We start from the raw sequence: 16,340 nt of genomic DNA, 5'->3' as shown, positions 1-16,340 counted from the left end.
TATTTAGCATTGCCCATTGTAATTACTCCATAACCGAAAATTGGAAAGAATTAATATCATGAAGACCATTCACCATAATTAACATGTTAAATCCGCCCGAGGATCGAACCAAGCGACTGGGTGATGCATTAAACCCCGAAATCAAAACACGAGATTTCTTTACAGTACTCCATTATTATCAATAATGTTCAAAACCAGTGGATTTTATAAACCTTGATTCACTAGGTATTTAGATCGCTTATAAGCGTCAAGGTACAGTTAAATAAGAGGTGTTTTCTGTAGTAGTTATCTAAGAATTATTTACAAGAAATGTTTGGTAAGCTAAGTAACAGCCAGGAGATATATCAACCCAACGATGGCAATCAACAAATCGAAACGAGAACTGCGCAAGGGAATTATGGAAACTGTTATAAATGAACATATATTCAATGAAAATATATGGAATAAAGACAATTTTTAGAACTGTTAAGAGAATACAATTACAATAATAGGTGGATTAAATGTCATAGACTCATGTAGATATTTTGAATGACCAAAAAACGACGTACAAGTTATTTGATATGTTCAGAAATGATTGACATTGATATAAGTTACTGAATATTAGTAAGTAGCATAGTGCAATACACAAAAAGGAAAGAATAGAAATGAAAGTAGGATTGATCAAACCCTTGAATCGATAACATAATATCAAGAGGTACGGAGAGAGTTGTCAGTTATGATTGTATTTAATAGGAAAGAGGTTATATTATGAAATACTAGATTGGAAGATAGTGATGTAGACGAACTTGACTGTTGAATTCAGTTGGTAGGTGAAGACTACCTGATTGGGGTCCTCTTGATTATCATAGCAAGTTGTTAGAAACATGAAGTAATACAGTTCATAACCTTCCTAAACGCGTTCACTTATTGTCATTCCTAAAATCTTGAGTTTCAAAATCAAATTATGTATTTTATATTTCACGAATTTACATCTCGAATCACATAGTTTATGCGTAATATTTCCACCTACCACTCTAGTATCTCGCTATTACACAAAAATCCCACCTATTTAGATCTTTAAGCTTTTGCCAGTCTCCCACTAATACTAAAAATAAGTGTGTATTGTACGAATGATTCTGATGTGATAAATCGTATGGGTCAACAACTTCAAAACATTAACAATTATTTTATATAAAATGAGTAACAGTTATGGTGTATTCTAGAGATTTAATTTATATCTATGTATGGTACAAATGCTTAGCATCCTTCTAATAAATACATCGATAGCATGAATACTCCAAGTATTTTGTGGCAAGTTATTCACTACAAGTTGATTTTCAGATCATAAACAATATTTTAATTATAATCAACATGAATTTTCGACTGTCTGTTGATCCTCCGCAGATTTAAGATGATAACGATTTAAAGAGAACCAACAACATAACCTAATATGAACAACTAAGGGGAACAGATCTGTTTTCTTTATAGTTTAACGTCCACAACTTTATTTTTTCGTATTCATTTTAGTTTATATACAATAAGCTATCATATCTTGAAAATTCATTTTGCACTGATGTGGCCAGTAGAAACATATGGAATAGACAAATAAGATGAACCAATTAACACAGTTCCTTAAGTGTAGCATAATTTAATTGATGAGATATATCACACAGAAGTAATTACCAATGTTTTCGAGAAAGTTAGAATTCCTACTTGTATTAAACAACTGAGATTGTTTTGTCGCACTAAACACAGTAATCCAGCAACATAGTTTTTGATGACAGGGGAATTAAGTAGAATCGGAACAATTGTGCATACGCAACAGTAAATAACTATTCATCCTATTTTTAGACATTTAAAACATTTCTAGAGATCATGAACATCTAAGACGACTAAATTCAGGGCATTAACAAAGGTAGTTTTCATTCATTTACATCATATTAAAGTTAATCAACTGAAAACAGTAGTGTCAAGAAAATTTCACCCCTTCAATACTACACAATCAATTGTAGATCCCACAAACAGTATCGAAGAAAAAAACCTTAGCACTGAAGCTGCTTACTATTTTAAAGGAAAAAGCATGTAGAAATATCAAACAATTTAATTCATGCATTGTTAACAGGTCTGGATATTTATGCTTTCACAACAACCTGTGAATACTGATATGTTTACAAATGCTCAGAATGAAGTGTTCTTTTTTAATAAAAAACCAGATGAAAAAACTAAACGTTGTTAAAAAAGGAAATCTTACAAAAAAATTTTGAGACAAACATTTGAAAAGTACAAAATGTAGTTTTTGTAACTGAATAGCTTTTACCAAAAAACATAAATGTTCGAAAAATATCTAATAAGAAATTCAAGAATTTGAATTGGCGGCTGCCGCGGCCGCTGCTTGTGTTGCAGCTACTGCGGCAGCACGTTGAGCACCCCAATGAATATAATCAGATCGAGTTGCTGCACTATGCTCTTCAATTAAATTATGAACAACTTGTCTACTGTCAGAAAATTCTTTTAATTCTGGATCATCACGAAATACATCTTCCTTACGGAATTGTTCAATAAAAGCACCACGAGTACGTAATTTATCATACTGAGCTAAGGTACGTAGGAAAAGCTGTAAACGACAGAAGAAGATAAATAGACTGCTTAATTGAAATGATCACTTAAATAAATAGAAAACGAAGACAAACCAAGCAAATAAAAGCGGTAACCCGCCAATAACATTGGAAGATGGTTGTGCGATATCGAGAAGTGATCGAAACTAGACATCCAAACCACCATTGGATGCTGGTTCAGTGATCTAAAGGTTGAACACTCTTCGCGAGACCTAAGGGTCTTGGAGTTTCATATCCAGTGGAGTCATGGATGTTTATTGCTGAGTCTCATATTAGAACGAAATAGTTATTCAGTACTTTTTGTTTTCCAATAGGTGTCTAACTAAGACCAGTCGCGTGACGTAAACCATGTTATACATACATTTTCGGAAAATAAACTAAAGGAAGTTTGATGGGATCACTTAACTGGTAGTCATACTTAGTACAATCTATATTTTTACTGAAAATATTCTATACTTGGAATTTTCAAATTCATTTGAACATGCTTTTTCTTATATTAGAACAGTGTATTTCACAAAGTTTTGTAATTTGTAAAGGAACCATTTGCTAAAAATGACCAGTAGAGTGTTAAACATGTTAAAAATGTTAATTGTATTTTATTGTATTGTAGACTTTCTATAACATGTATTTAGTGGATTGATATTTCAGACAGAAAAATTTTTGAATAATCTATTATATATGAATTTAGGCAACCATTTAAAGCCAAAATCAATGGTAAAATAGATTCTTTTGGGAAATTTGAATAAAGTATTTAGTGTCTAGGTTATGTTTTGTGCTGGTCAAATAAACAAGGATGTTGAATTTCGGATAAATTCAAACTATTTGGTTGCCAATGAAAGCAGAGAATGAACATCTAATATTTGACTGATGTAACTAACTTATCAAGTACAGATTTTGCAATGAACTTTGAGAGCTTACGATCCTACCATGGTGGCCAGATAGAAGTAGGCAGGGTTTAAACATGCACTTGAACAGTTGAAGGACCAGAGAATTAAACAATAAGTCAATAATCGACTCTGTCTGACTAATGACTAAATATAAAGCTTGTTTTATTCAAGTTCAAAGAGGATATTATTTTAGTTGAGGATTTATGATTACCATATCTGGAACACATGAAGACTAAACTAAGACATAGATTTCTTTGTTGGCAATATCCACTTGAATTCTAGAAACCTACCTCAAAGTTAATAACTAGTAAGCAAATGATTCTTGCTAGAATAGAAATTGGTGTTTAATGTTTAGTCTGAAGTTAGTTTTAATAACAGTCTTGTATAAGTAGGGGAACTGTTGAGAATCAGGGAGACTAACAGAAGAGTTTGTGCGTTAGTATTAATCGAATAAAGACATTTTTACGTGACTATATAGAGCTACAAAATCAAAGGTAAGTACACGCAAACACTTACAGTTGATATGCTTGTATGATTTGCAAGTAAAAGACCACTAACACGATGTGGTGTCTGAACATATGGAGATCGCCTAGACAGAGCAACTTGAATGCTAGCTGGACCCCAAGGTATAAACTGAGCCATACGGCGTTCTCGAATTCTCTGTAGTGATTTATGTACTTCAGTAGGATCGACTTCTCCTGAAAGAAAACGAGTTAAGGTAGTTAAAAGCTGATTCGCGAAATATGCCGTCAGGAATAAGGATGACTACGAATCAGATGGAGGCACAACTAATTGAAATAAATATCAAAGACAAGACCTGATCACAGACAGACTGTCAGTAACATAACATATTATCATGATCAAGAACAAATGGATTGAATGGGGGGTCGACATTTTGCAAAACTATATATTTAGCATTTTCTAAAGTTTAATTCACTTTGATAAGCTATTTTAAAAGGGGCAAACAGTTATTTAGAGTAATTAAATTGTTGCATGACAGCTAAGTGAGCGTACGAGGTCTATTAACTGAAACTTAACATTTTAATTTAATGTTGTAAGACATTCATACGATCATTAAAATTTGGTGACAGATCACAGAGAAATAACTGACCAGGCGAAAAAGATTAGTTGATTGGAGTGAAGAGTGCAGAGAATGAGCGATCTCACAAGTGCTTTTATATAGTGTAATAATCGATTATGTAATCAAAGTATTTAATCCTTAGTCCTCGGTAAGTTCTACACAATTCAATATTCGCTAACTATTCAAAACCACTTTTTTATCTGGAATAGATATTGGGGACTTCCCATGGAGAAATATGTGGAATGTCTTCAATAGAATTGCCATCATACAAGCATATAGCATTCTAATTATAACATGCGGTAAAAACTGAACTAAGAGGCATACAAACAATTAATTACTTTTAAACAAAGCCGTTTTTAACCAATAATTGATATTTGAAGAAATTTCTAGAATGTAGCTACAGATGTAGTTTACATGTTGATCATTACAACTTAAACAAAGTAACATTTTGACCGAGAAGAGAGGTCGTGAATTCCATTTTGTACAAAAGTTTATATCAGATAAAGATGGAAACAATAGAATAGAAACAGTAGTTCAATTTAACACAAAATTAGTTTTTAAAGTATTGCATTTCTGTGCCCTACTTCATATTGAATTCGTAAGAAATATTGGATAGTACACTACAATTAAAATCAGGTTTTATTTATAAATGGCTTAGAGATCTTATTGAACACGACTGGAACTTTAAAAAAACGTGTTCAATAAACTTCGAACACTTGTAGTTTAAGTCCAGTTTAAATGTACTCTTTTTAAAAACAAACTGATTTCATGTGGAAAGACCATTGAAAACCAAGTAGGGGACTGCAATCCTACTTCATTGTTATGAGGTCCATCAGCAGGGGACACACCCACGACTCTACAGGGATTTACCAGTTTATATGTTATGGTTTGTTTGAGATGGAGAACTACTCCAGGTTCGACACCTACCAAACAAACTAAACTACTATGGCGTAATAAAAAACCTTTAGTGAGAAAAAAAGTTATTTAATGCTTCTCCCTACTGCCTATCAAGTTTCACAACCTCATAAACGAAGACAAATCTTCAGAAAGCGTACTATATTGGCGGAACATTATCCACTAGAGCTAAAATGAAGGTTACAAACAAGTAGAAACAAACTTTCGGTCATTTGGAAAACAGGGGGGACATTTATCTTTCCTGTCCTATTAAAATCACCAAAGTAAATAACGGACTAATAATAATTAAATAGAAAATCACCTTGAATTATATTTAGTATAGAAACATAACAATGACTGACACCGCGCTGTGTTGGAGTGGAGACCATCATATTTTTTGGCTGTAATAAACGTCTCATGACATCGAATACAGTTGTCCGTCGAATAGTTGGAACTTCAGTATCTGTTGTTAATGGGGTATAACCAGTCATTAAGAAATGCAATCGTGGAGTTGGAGTTAGTGGAGCTATTAAGCCAATTAAATCATTATTCATATAGCTGGGATAACGAAGTGTAGCCGTACTTGCAGACATTACTTTGGAGACCTTAATTCATAGTAGAAAGATAAGAGAAGCACTGATCACTTATTGATAACACAAAAATAAACTCGATGAAGTACTAGTCGAAAATGGTTATTGACAGTAACCGGATGCGAAAGCTGAAACTTGAGAAATTGTCTACAGCACCAAAGAAGACTTTCTATGAACATTGAACTTATGGAAAATACTGTTGCAGGAATATTGAAAACCGGATTTCAAAATATTTGGGATAAACATTCTATTTCTCGAAATTTCGTATTGTCTTCCACTAGCCGACCTATTATTTATGGATGCGTTAAGAACCAAGTTATGCTATGAGTCACATCAATGTACATCTTTAATTTCACTTGCATTTGTGGGACAGGCTATATTGGCCGCATTTAGTGAACACTTTCCAAACGCATCTCAGAACATTACTTGGAACGTCTTTCGAAGGAGAACGTAAAATAATCAATGTCTCAATATATGGATATCTCTTTAATTCTGTTTACATACCCTTACTGAAATTATTTCTAAAAATAATTTACGCAGTTAAACGAATTGGATTAAAGGGAGCGCGAATTAAAAACTTGTGAATTGCAGAGACTTGAGCAATTCAAGTCTGAACTTTGTGTGTAAAAACAACACATACAACTACGCATTCCTTCATGACCTTAAAAACTCTTTTATTACGTTCGGAGAAAAAAATCAGTAATCAGTTGTTCTTGTTGTTACCTCCGCATTTCTAATTTGTTCTTTATATCTATCAAGTGGATAATTATTTCTCGCATTTAGACTCCTACGCAACCTTCTTATGATACTTGGAATGTTTGAACACTTCACGGTATACTGGTTTTACTATTTTTCCAATCGATTAATACATCTTTTCAATCACCATAAATACGATTATACAGACTCAATAAATGATACCATCAAGAAGAAACTTTTCTTTGCTGAATTGTCTTTCGTTCTTCAGAAATAATTTTACCAACAAGAAAAGTTTGTGTAATATATATCATGGAATTTAGTTTACAAAAAGAAAATTATGATGAGACATGGGAATTACCTTATTGGAACAAGATAGAGCTGAACAAAACAGTTCACGTAACAAAATTTCAAGACAATATACAGGATGAAATAATAGGGATAGAAAACATTTTCATAAATGAATTTATATCACTAGTATCGCTACAATGCCCTAAGGATTTCTTATCCAGTTCTTTTCAAAAACTACCCCTTCTTACACACATAGTGAGGAGGAATAATAAAAGTTTTGAACGTCGGTCGCGTCTATATCTTAATTGATCTTCGAATAGAGATATACATAACCGGAACAACAAGTAGCTGGATTCAAACCAGATCATTTAAAAAGCAAGCATCTTTAAATAACTCGTTCAAACAGTAGCTACAAAGTAATTTAGTCAATAGGACTTGATTGGTAGACTAAACTAGATAATCATCAAGTTAGACTTGTTTGATGATAAAGAAAGTGAACGGACAGTTATTGAAACATTGTCACAACAACTACTACAATTATTATGAAGAGCTAATATTTCCAAAAGTGTCAACCCACATATCTCTCTGGTTGACTTAGTTTAACTCTCCCAGTAAACAGTTCAGTTACTGTTTAAATCACTGAGTCTTTCCATGTTTCAGCCGAAGTAATTTACATGAAGTGGGCTGGACGTTTAGGTACACTTTTCTTATATTCTTCAACTAAAATGAGAAGTAACTTTTTTCAGGTTGAAAATGAGTTTTTACTGGCTGTAAAAGAAATACTTTCACCACTAGTAAAGCTGTTAGCTAACATATTAGACATATGGACACAAATCGAATAATCTGAGTGGATGATCGTAGATCTACCCAAAGTGATCCCTTTACCAAGCTGTTAAAAGTAAGACATACTTCTAGAGTATCAAATCCAAAGTGTTTACAAACCATTAAGAGATTTTATAAGTCCGCCCTGTCAAATCGCAACAGTGTTGGATAAAATTCAGTTTAATTACAATTTGGGATTTATCGAAAAAATTTGTAATGGTTATAACATGATCACAGATCCTACAAAGGCAAGTGTCATCGTTCACATCAAACAGACACAAAAATTCAAATATATAGATAATCACTTTCATGTTAATGATACCTACCAGCTGATTGATTTGTGCAAATGATGGATTCTCAATATGCAAACGATCAGTAGCTATACGATGCAGAGCAGTATTATCTAGAACAACCTGTTAAAAAACAAAGATTTAAAAAGACAGGTTTACAGGTGTTAATACATCCCACTGATTGATAACATTGTATGATAACTGTAAACAGAACACTATCAGTGAACCATATATAATATAAATGATTAGCAATAAATCAAAATAATTAACTGATTGTTTTCACGTTTTGTCATTATGAAACAATAAATAACTGATAAAAATTAGTATTTTTCGCACGTAATTGTGTTGGCATTTTTCAATTATTAATAACATTCTTTAGTGGATTTTTGTCGTGAAAGCTTGTGAAACATTGATGGTAGAAATTATGGGATATAATTAGCGTCAATAACTTATCATTCTTTTGAAGGAGATGAAAATAAGTTTAGTTAAAATTTAGAAATCAGCCAATTGACAGTATTTTACAAAATAATGAATGCGTAATGTATCGTTAAACAAAGGATACAACAAGATTGCAAACAATGTTTAGTACAAGTCTATATTAACAGGAAATTACTGAAGATCAGAGAATGATTAGATCATGTTTTATTTTGCTCTACAGATAATCAGTAGTACGTATAATCCAACCAGTTCGTTACTAAGAAATGAAACCATAAATTTCTACAACAGTGAACTATATGTTCTTAATCTCAATAATTTATGCTTTTTAAACAATGTAAAGTAGTCAGTAGCTTGTATTAAAACGTATATAATGACTAAATAATTTATCTATATCATATTAATGAGTAATTATCTAACAACATATCAACGCTTACGTTAGCAATCTGGCAACATCTAAACAAGTAGAATATACTTGTGAATAATTGAACAGCATATAAACTTTTGCTAGAGATATTTCTGATAATCACTTACAACTACATAAATTTATTGTACACATACCTGGTGGTTATATGACTAAGAGAAATGCTAAACTCCATTTGTCTTAAAATAATTATTTTTACACGATTTCATGTTTAAATAATTTAATACTTTCAAATTAATTTATATGAGGACAATAATGGGAGTTTTATTTTCAATATTAGATAAAATAGGAATGGAACAGAAATATTTTAAGTATAGGAACAGAGTAACTGTTCAAATACATTTAACTAATATTTTCAATGATACGATATATTCGCTTAGTAGATCGTTTTTAAGGGATTAATTCAAATAAGGAAACTTACTACTTTTAGTATGTCAAAGTTGTTATTATCTACGGAAAAGGATGTTGCAACTATAAAATACATTGTGGTTGAATACAAAGATATATGTAAATGATTTCAACAAGACAAGATATACTACATAATAAAGTGGAGACAAATAAACCGGTTAGTGGTGATTCCAGTTTACGTACAAATGAACTTTAGGTGTTATTTTCACTTTGCATAGTTTTTAGTTCAAATATCTTCTTACTTAGGTTAATTAAGTCAAACTACTTGTTGTTAGATGTATCCATCGTACGGTAAAGCTGGAGTACTAGAGATAATATCCAGGTTGACACTGGTACATTTTTTCGGTGAGAGAAAGGTACGGAATATATAATAGTTCTGCAAAAATCATTACATAGTATTATATACAATACGAGGACTCACCACACAATCAGCATTCAAAGTGAGACGTTTTAGTGTTAACAAACTGTTATAAGGTTGAACAACAACATCACTAGTTTCTTCTAAATTTGGGAATACTGAATACGTTTGAATAAGTTTTTTTGGGAAGTGTGAATTAAGACGTTCAAGAATAAATGAACCCATCCCAGACCCTGTTCCTCCAGCGATAGAATGAGTCATTACGAAGCCCTTGTTAGGAAAAAGGTAGTACATTAGTACAAAATATATACAGAATATAAACTAACAATTTAATTACCATTGGAAGTGTAAATACATATGGTGGCATTAAGAGACCTAATGCTTAACTAATACACACAACAGAATGTTAAGCTTAATAACAAAGTATGTAGGAATACAAAATAGTGACAGTACTTTTTCAATGAAGAATTTACTTTGCCAGAGACATGTCTAAAATAATTGCACTATAGTATATTGAACTCCTTACGATAATACTGGTTGTATAATTGAAGCATTTGACTATGGAGTTGGGATTTCACGTACAGTGTAATTATATATCATGCCGAACAAAGTTATCTACAAATCTCTGACCAGTTCGTTACGTGAATAATAACTATCTTTTGGCAACTCTTCTAGGATCTACGTAGATAAATTCAGGGTTCTGTAAATTACTAACTTCGGGATGGGGATTTAAATCAACATTATCTTACATTTTCGAGCTTAAGAGTGCTGAAATATTGAGAGGCAGACGAGTAAACTAGAGTCATTTACCTCTTAGTAACGGGGATATTTAACGGATGAAGTGTTCGCGAACTTCACAAAAAGGATAAGATAACACAAAACTGTTTATGACAGTGAAGAGGTTTGGTATTACCCTTTGTGACAGAGGAAATCTAAGAGAAACGGTAAAGTGAGTTATGGGAAGAAAGAGTTAGCAGAATGAAATGGTTATAAAACGATGCGTTGACAAAGTAAAGATAAATAGATGAATGAAGCTGTTACTATAAACGGTTTTCAGTTATCCCACTTGAGAGTCACTAACCACTGATTCATCGTATAGCTCAGACTGCAGACAGATGTCGAAGCTTAAATGGACAATCAGAAAAATTGTGAAATAGTGCTAGATCTTGATCTGATTGCCACGAAACTTTAGTCAGTACACTTTTATTTTAACCAATGATAAACATGCAAGCAGGTAGAAAATTGTTGTGCGTGTGGTGTATGCTACTTATGTTGACAGATATAAGCAGTATGTATCACTAATCGGAAGTGGAATGCATGACAGCAAAAGATTGAGAGGATTCAATTGAAGAGAACAGAAAGTAATTGTAATGACAACAGAGTTGGAAGGATCATGAAGCGTGTAAAGGACAACTGATGGAAGATGTGCAAACTGTGTATTTAAGGTATGGTTTCATATTTTACGAAAGCACTCTGTAATTTTGCATTAAACAATAAGTTCGTCTTCCCCATCTAATTTATTCGTCCACTGCATGCGCAGCATGGTAGCAGCCAGAGGAGGCTGATGACAGGTAGTTATGTAGGGTAATGAATAAGCAATCAATGTAAAGTGCTCTCAGAAACCCTTAGTAAGTGTAGTTAACGCTGCATGTCACAATAAAATGCCCTGGTACGGTCGAGGATGGGGAGAGTCAGCTCTCCCTCTAGAAGTGCTCTCATATAGTCACACGTATACAACCATCGCCAAGGAAGTCCTACTCGCTGCCTTCTCGTGGCAGGGGTGTTGTTTATGAAATTAGGAGGACGAAGAGCGAAGGTCCGGAGCTTTAGCCGGGTTGGTGGACATAGAGCGTCCACCTAGGGGAGTTGAAAAACCCTGATTCCAAACCGATAGTACATATTGGCTCCAGTAACCCATTGTTGGTCGCCGGCTACTATGGGACTGCATCTCCTAACGCTGCTCCACTGCCTTGCAGATTAAACTTCCAGGTCAAAGACTCTTGGTGTGACCCCCTAAGAAAACCACATGCTTCGGTTTGGGCACCCGGGCAGTATCACAGCCCTTACACAAATGAATGATAATTGCTACCGGACTTATTGTTATTGTGTGGCGCATATATGTTTGGTGGCCCCTTGTGCCAATATTTATGCGTTAAAATAAATAATAAACAAATAGTATTTCAATCCATATGGAAAGGAGTAAAGGTTTGTAAAACTACTGAGTAAATAACTGATAAAAAGCTTGATGATTGAAGTGAAGGGTTAACTAGTTCCAATTAAACTTTATTACCTCTAAGCTATCACTTCCTTCGGCTTCACGATCAATAATATCAAACACTTCTTCCTCCAGTTTTTCACCTTGTGTGTATCCAGCTGCCCAATTATTACCGGCACCACCTCCATGTTTAGATAAATATACATTTTCTGGATTGTAAAGTCGAGCATAAGGTGAAGATAATATTGTATTGATTACACGTGGTTCCAAGTCCAGTAACACAGCACGAGGAATATAATGAGCATCATCTGCCTTTATAAGAAACATGAAAATGGTTTAATTCTGTGGAAAATCTTAGACAAAATTACATATCATTTTTCCTACTATAATCAATTATATATCTGTGTAGTCCCCGTAAAGTAGTTATTCGTTATTTTGCAACTTCCAAACGATAATGGTTTGGTTACTGGCTGGCATAACTAGACTAACAACCCCTTCTAAACGTTATACATATGACCGGCCAATATACGTTTGCTCAGCAATGTGGGATATCTGAGGAAACTGAAACCATTGGGTACCCAGCTGAAATATTTTACAATACAAAGGAAAGCTTATAGAAATATGGTAAAATCTGAATTGAGACAAACAAAAATTGTGATTGAACAAAAACTGAAGTCATTTTCTCAAAGATTGTGTAGAAATAAGAACATCACACTATAAGTATAAGGATTTTACTACTCGCATCTGAGTTGTTAGTTAGTTTTACCACTAAGCAGGTTGAATGACGTGTGAAAGAATGCTACTAGAAGTGCTCTGTGTGGGAGTGCCCATGATAAATTTGTCTACACAACAAAATCTATTCATTAAAACATCTAGTTAGGACAAGAATAATTTTCCTCTAACTTTCTTGTTCATAGTGCTTTGTGGATAACACTAGAGGTTTTAATTTGTTACTGGAGAAACGCTTTTTAGCCTCGAGCTTGTGAAAGTATCATTCAGAAGTAGAATTGATGCTTCTGGAAGATCAACAGAAGTATATATTTACCCGAAGTATCAGTGAATAGCTGTCAAAAATGGTGCATTTTGGTGTCTGTATCAGCAAGATATTGATAGATAAACTCGCTACCGTAAAAAATTAAGATACATTTATCGCCTAGGGATACCACTCACCTGCCGAAACTATTTAGTTATGACAGGAATTAAAACTATGAATAAATTGGTGAAAGCGGAAATCATTGAACCACAGGATGAAGAAAACAATTGACTTAAGTTATGTAACCTAAAACAATGTCCGAATAACTAAGTAAGCAATGGATGATTGAAAAGTATGCAAACTAATTGTGTGGAAATTTCTTACTTACTTGGTAGAAAAAGACATCTTTGCGATCAGCGTCACTTGTTGCGAATTCTTCAAGTGTACCTTCAGGACTGATTCCATGTTCAGCGCACAGCTGCTTCCAAAACTCCATCCCAACTAACATTTTGGTGATACAGAGAAAATGGACAGGTAAATATTACGTGAAAGATAATAAAGTCACAGACTGCTTGTAATAATCCCCATAAAGAGATATGCCTACTAAGATTATATCAAAAGCAGATATCTTTAGTTTCAGTAAGTAATGTGATAATTCTGAACATTTCCTAATTTTAATATATACAGTACAGTTAATCAAACATGTTTTAGCACTTGCTTAACAGGTGAAATTTGTTAGTTTTGATTCTTATCTTTTACTTGCATTTCCACAGCCTATAAACGAAATATGTGGTAAAATAAGTCGCCCTGCTGATACGCTGTACCTTCTGGTACTTATTTCATTTAAAAGCCTCAGATACCACTCCTAAAACAATTATTTTGGGAAGTTTATTTTTATTTGTTGCAGCTAAAAATATCTGAGAATTCTTTACGGTTCAAATGAAAAACTAAAGGACTGAATTTAGATTTCATTCAGAGCAACACATGTTCCTAACTAAACCATTGATTGTTATGATCAACTGACTTTGAAACCTAACTTAGTATTTTTGAGTATCACTTCAGTAACGTGAATCCAATAATTTATGAAGTAAGCGGTGTATAATAGCAAACGTAACCATAAGATGTTTACAGACGATTGAGTGACCTTGTACTAAAGAGCTTGGGTATTCCAGCGGTCCAGTTTAAAAAACTATAATTAGCGGCGGACTAATCTGTTAAGTTAAAGTCAGCCCATATCAGATAGGTAGACTTATTTTTTCCTTAGCACTGATTGTAGTATAAGGGTAAGTCATCACTTATTGCGTTGCGATTGGTGTAGTAAGCTTTGTAACTCCCGAAAACTAAGTGAAACGTACAGTTTATGGACTAGGGAGGTAGAGACGTTCTGAAGTGTCAGCTCGGCATAATGTCATACGAATAGACGAGAAAAATAGACCTTGTTGGGTGCATCTATAGTGACATTTTGAGTCATACTATCCGGACATCAGAAACATGAATAGTTTAACAACAAAATATTCCACTTAAAATCCAATACAAATGAAATTACTAGTCTTACAGCTTGCGATATGGTCCATGCATCTTCAAAATAGCTAACTAATGAGTGTCATCATGATGCCTTGATTAGACACCAGGTATATGAACGACTCTTACTTGTTGAAAACATATTCACCTGATTGGACAGTAGTTTTGTCTGTCCAACTATTTGGTTGAAATTAGAAACCTGGCGTAGTATTGTTTGATAGCTTGATTAAGCTTTTCGGGGTAGGGAGGAGTGACTTTAAAACAATCTGAACTGAAATATATATTACCAGGATATACAACGGGATTGTAAAACCACTAACTTAATACAGATTGGAACAAAAGACGTTCGAGTGCAGTAAAAGGCATGTAAAGAGACGCTATTTATGTGAATGTAGAGGCGTTTAAGGAAACCTCCAGTTTTATTTCTTTTTCTGTTTCACATGATTATACCTTTGCGAATGACTGGGCATACATTTATTCGAAAACCTAAACGACGATGTTAGATATGAGTCTCATACTGACTATTATTCTCACACATGTTCTAATGATTGGATATCCTCGATCCATGTTTTGGAAGGAATCAGAAGTAATACAAGATGTTTAGTGATGCTAGGGTACATTATCAAGAAACTGGAGTCAAGTAAACCGTTTGAAGAGCCTTACGAATTACTGGAGCTACATGGACACTTGATGACGTGACAGACGTTGAGAAGATAACCCGCTTTGATTCTTCGCTAACAAGCCGGTTAGCCATATGTACTTGCTCAGTATACTATGAAAAAAGTATATTATAGTTGAAGCTAGTGAGGGTCCATAAAACAAAGACAAGTTGCGGCAAAATAGATTAGCTACTTGTGGTGGGGAATATCTCAATATATGGTAAGTGTGTTGCGTAAACCTCACTTATGAAATAAAATTTTTAGTCACAGCAAATCCAGGTTGTTTCGACAAAAAATGCATATAAAACTCGTAACCAAGTAACAGGACAGGAGAAAAAGACAATATGTTTGTAAAATAAGACATACTTTGATTCCCACATTGTCCTAGTTGTAAAGTAATAATATCGCGCGGCATCGTAGCGCACGACCGACGTACCTCGGTTTGAAGGACACAATTCTCAGTATCTAAAGTCAAACCTGTAGTGTGAGTAGTACTTCAAATCTTCCTTAAACCTGTTTTTATATGTCAAAATCACTTATTTTAGGTGAGCGAAGATGTTTTCAGGGATTTTTCACCGATAGAAGTGAGAGTTATAGATAATTCGAAAATGCTTGTTGGGATTCAGGAAGTAACAGGGAAAATATATAGCTCCTTTGTGTCATATCACTTCCAGCAGGCACGCGTAGCTATTAGGTAGACTAGCATGCAGGGTTGGTAGTACTGTAATTCTGAATGACTTCCTTAACTACATAGCTCGTGAACATTTAACATCTATGCTGACCAGCTAAGTTTGAATGGATACACCATCAGCTAAATTCGTCCAGTTAAGCATGTTTGCCAGAATACTCTTCACTGTATCACGCGACTTATTGCCTCCCATGACTAGCCAGCTTAGAATTTACACGTTGTGACACTTCTAGTAGCAATCCAGATATATATTTTTGCACAGTGGTTCTCATATTCTTTAATTGCCATAAGAGTATTTCGATAATGGAGACTCGGATGTTGATACTGATTGATTTTGTTGCATCCGAAGCCTCGTAAGGATAACTAGAGACATGATGGATATCATAGCCTGATATTAGGACTAACATGCTCCGTTAAACAAATAGGGATGACAAATAAAAGATCGAAAACGAGGAATTCCCAGTGGGAAAATTAAATTGTGGTTATTCAAATAAAACATGTTTGGCAGCACACATCG

The 16,340-nt window shown here is 33.8% G+C and overlaps 1 protein-coding gene across 1 annotated transcript; it reads right to left on the bottom strand.

The window, feature by feature from the left end:
* Nucleotides 1-283: 283 nt before the first annotated feature.
* TUBG2 (Tubulin gamma-2 chain) lies at nucleotides 284-15,698 on the bottom strand. The gene is made up of 8 exons (XM_012938831.3): nucleotides 15,502-15,698; nucleotides 13,344-13,456; nucleotides 12,058-12,294; nucleotides 9,831-10,037; nucleotides 8,179-8,265; nucleotides 5,779-6,061; nucleotides 3,998-4,179; nucleotides 284-2,593 (listed from the first exon to the last, which is right to left on the bottom strand). Exons 1-8 carry the CDS (start codon nucleotides 15,548-15,550, stop codon nucleotides 2,336-2,338), a joined length of 1,416 nt encoding a protein of 471 aa, XP_012794285.2. The 5' UTR covers nucleotides 15,551-15,698; the 3' UTR covers nucleotides 284-2,335.
* Between the last annotated feature and the right edge of the window lie 642 nt (nucleotides 15,699-16,340).

This window comes from Schistosoma haematobium, chromosome 1 (assembly GCF_000699445.3).
Source record: "Schistosoma haematobium chromosome 1, whole genome shotgun sequence".
Lineage (NCBI taxonomy): Eukaryota > Metazoa > Platyhelminthes > Trematoda > Strigeidida > Schistosomatidae > Schistosoma > Schistosoma haematobium.
The sequence above is the reverse complement of the archived record's forward strand: the minus strand, read 5'-3'. Positions and strand labels throughout refer to the sequence as shown.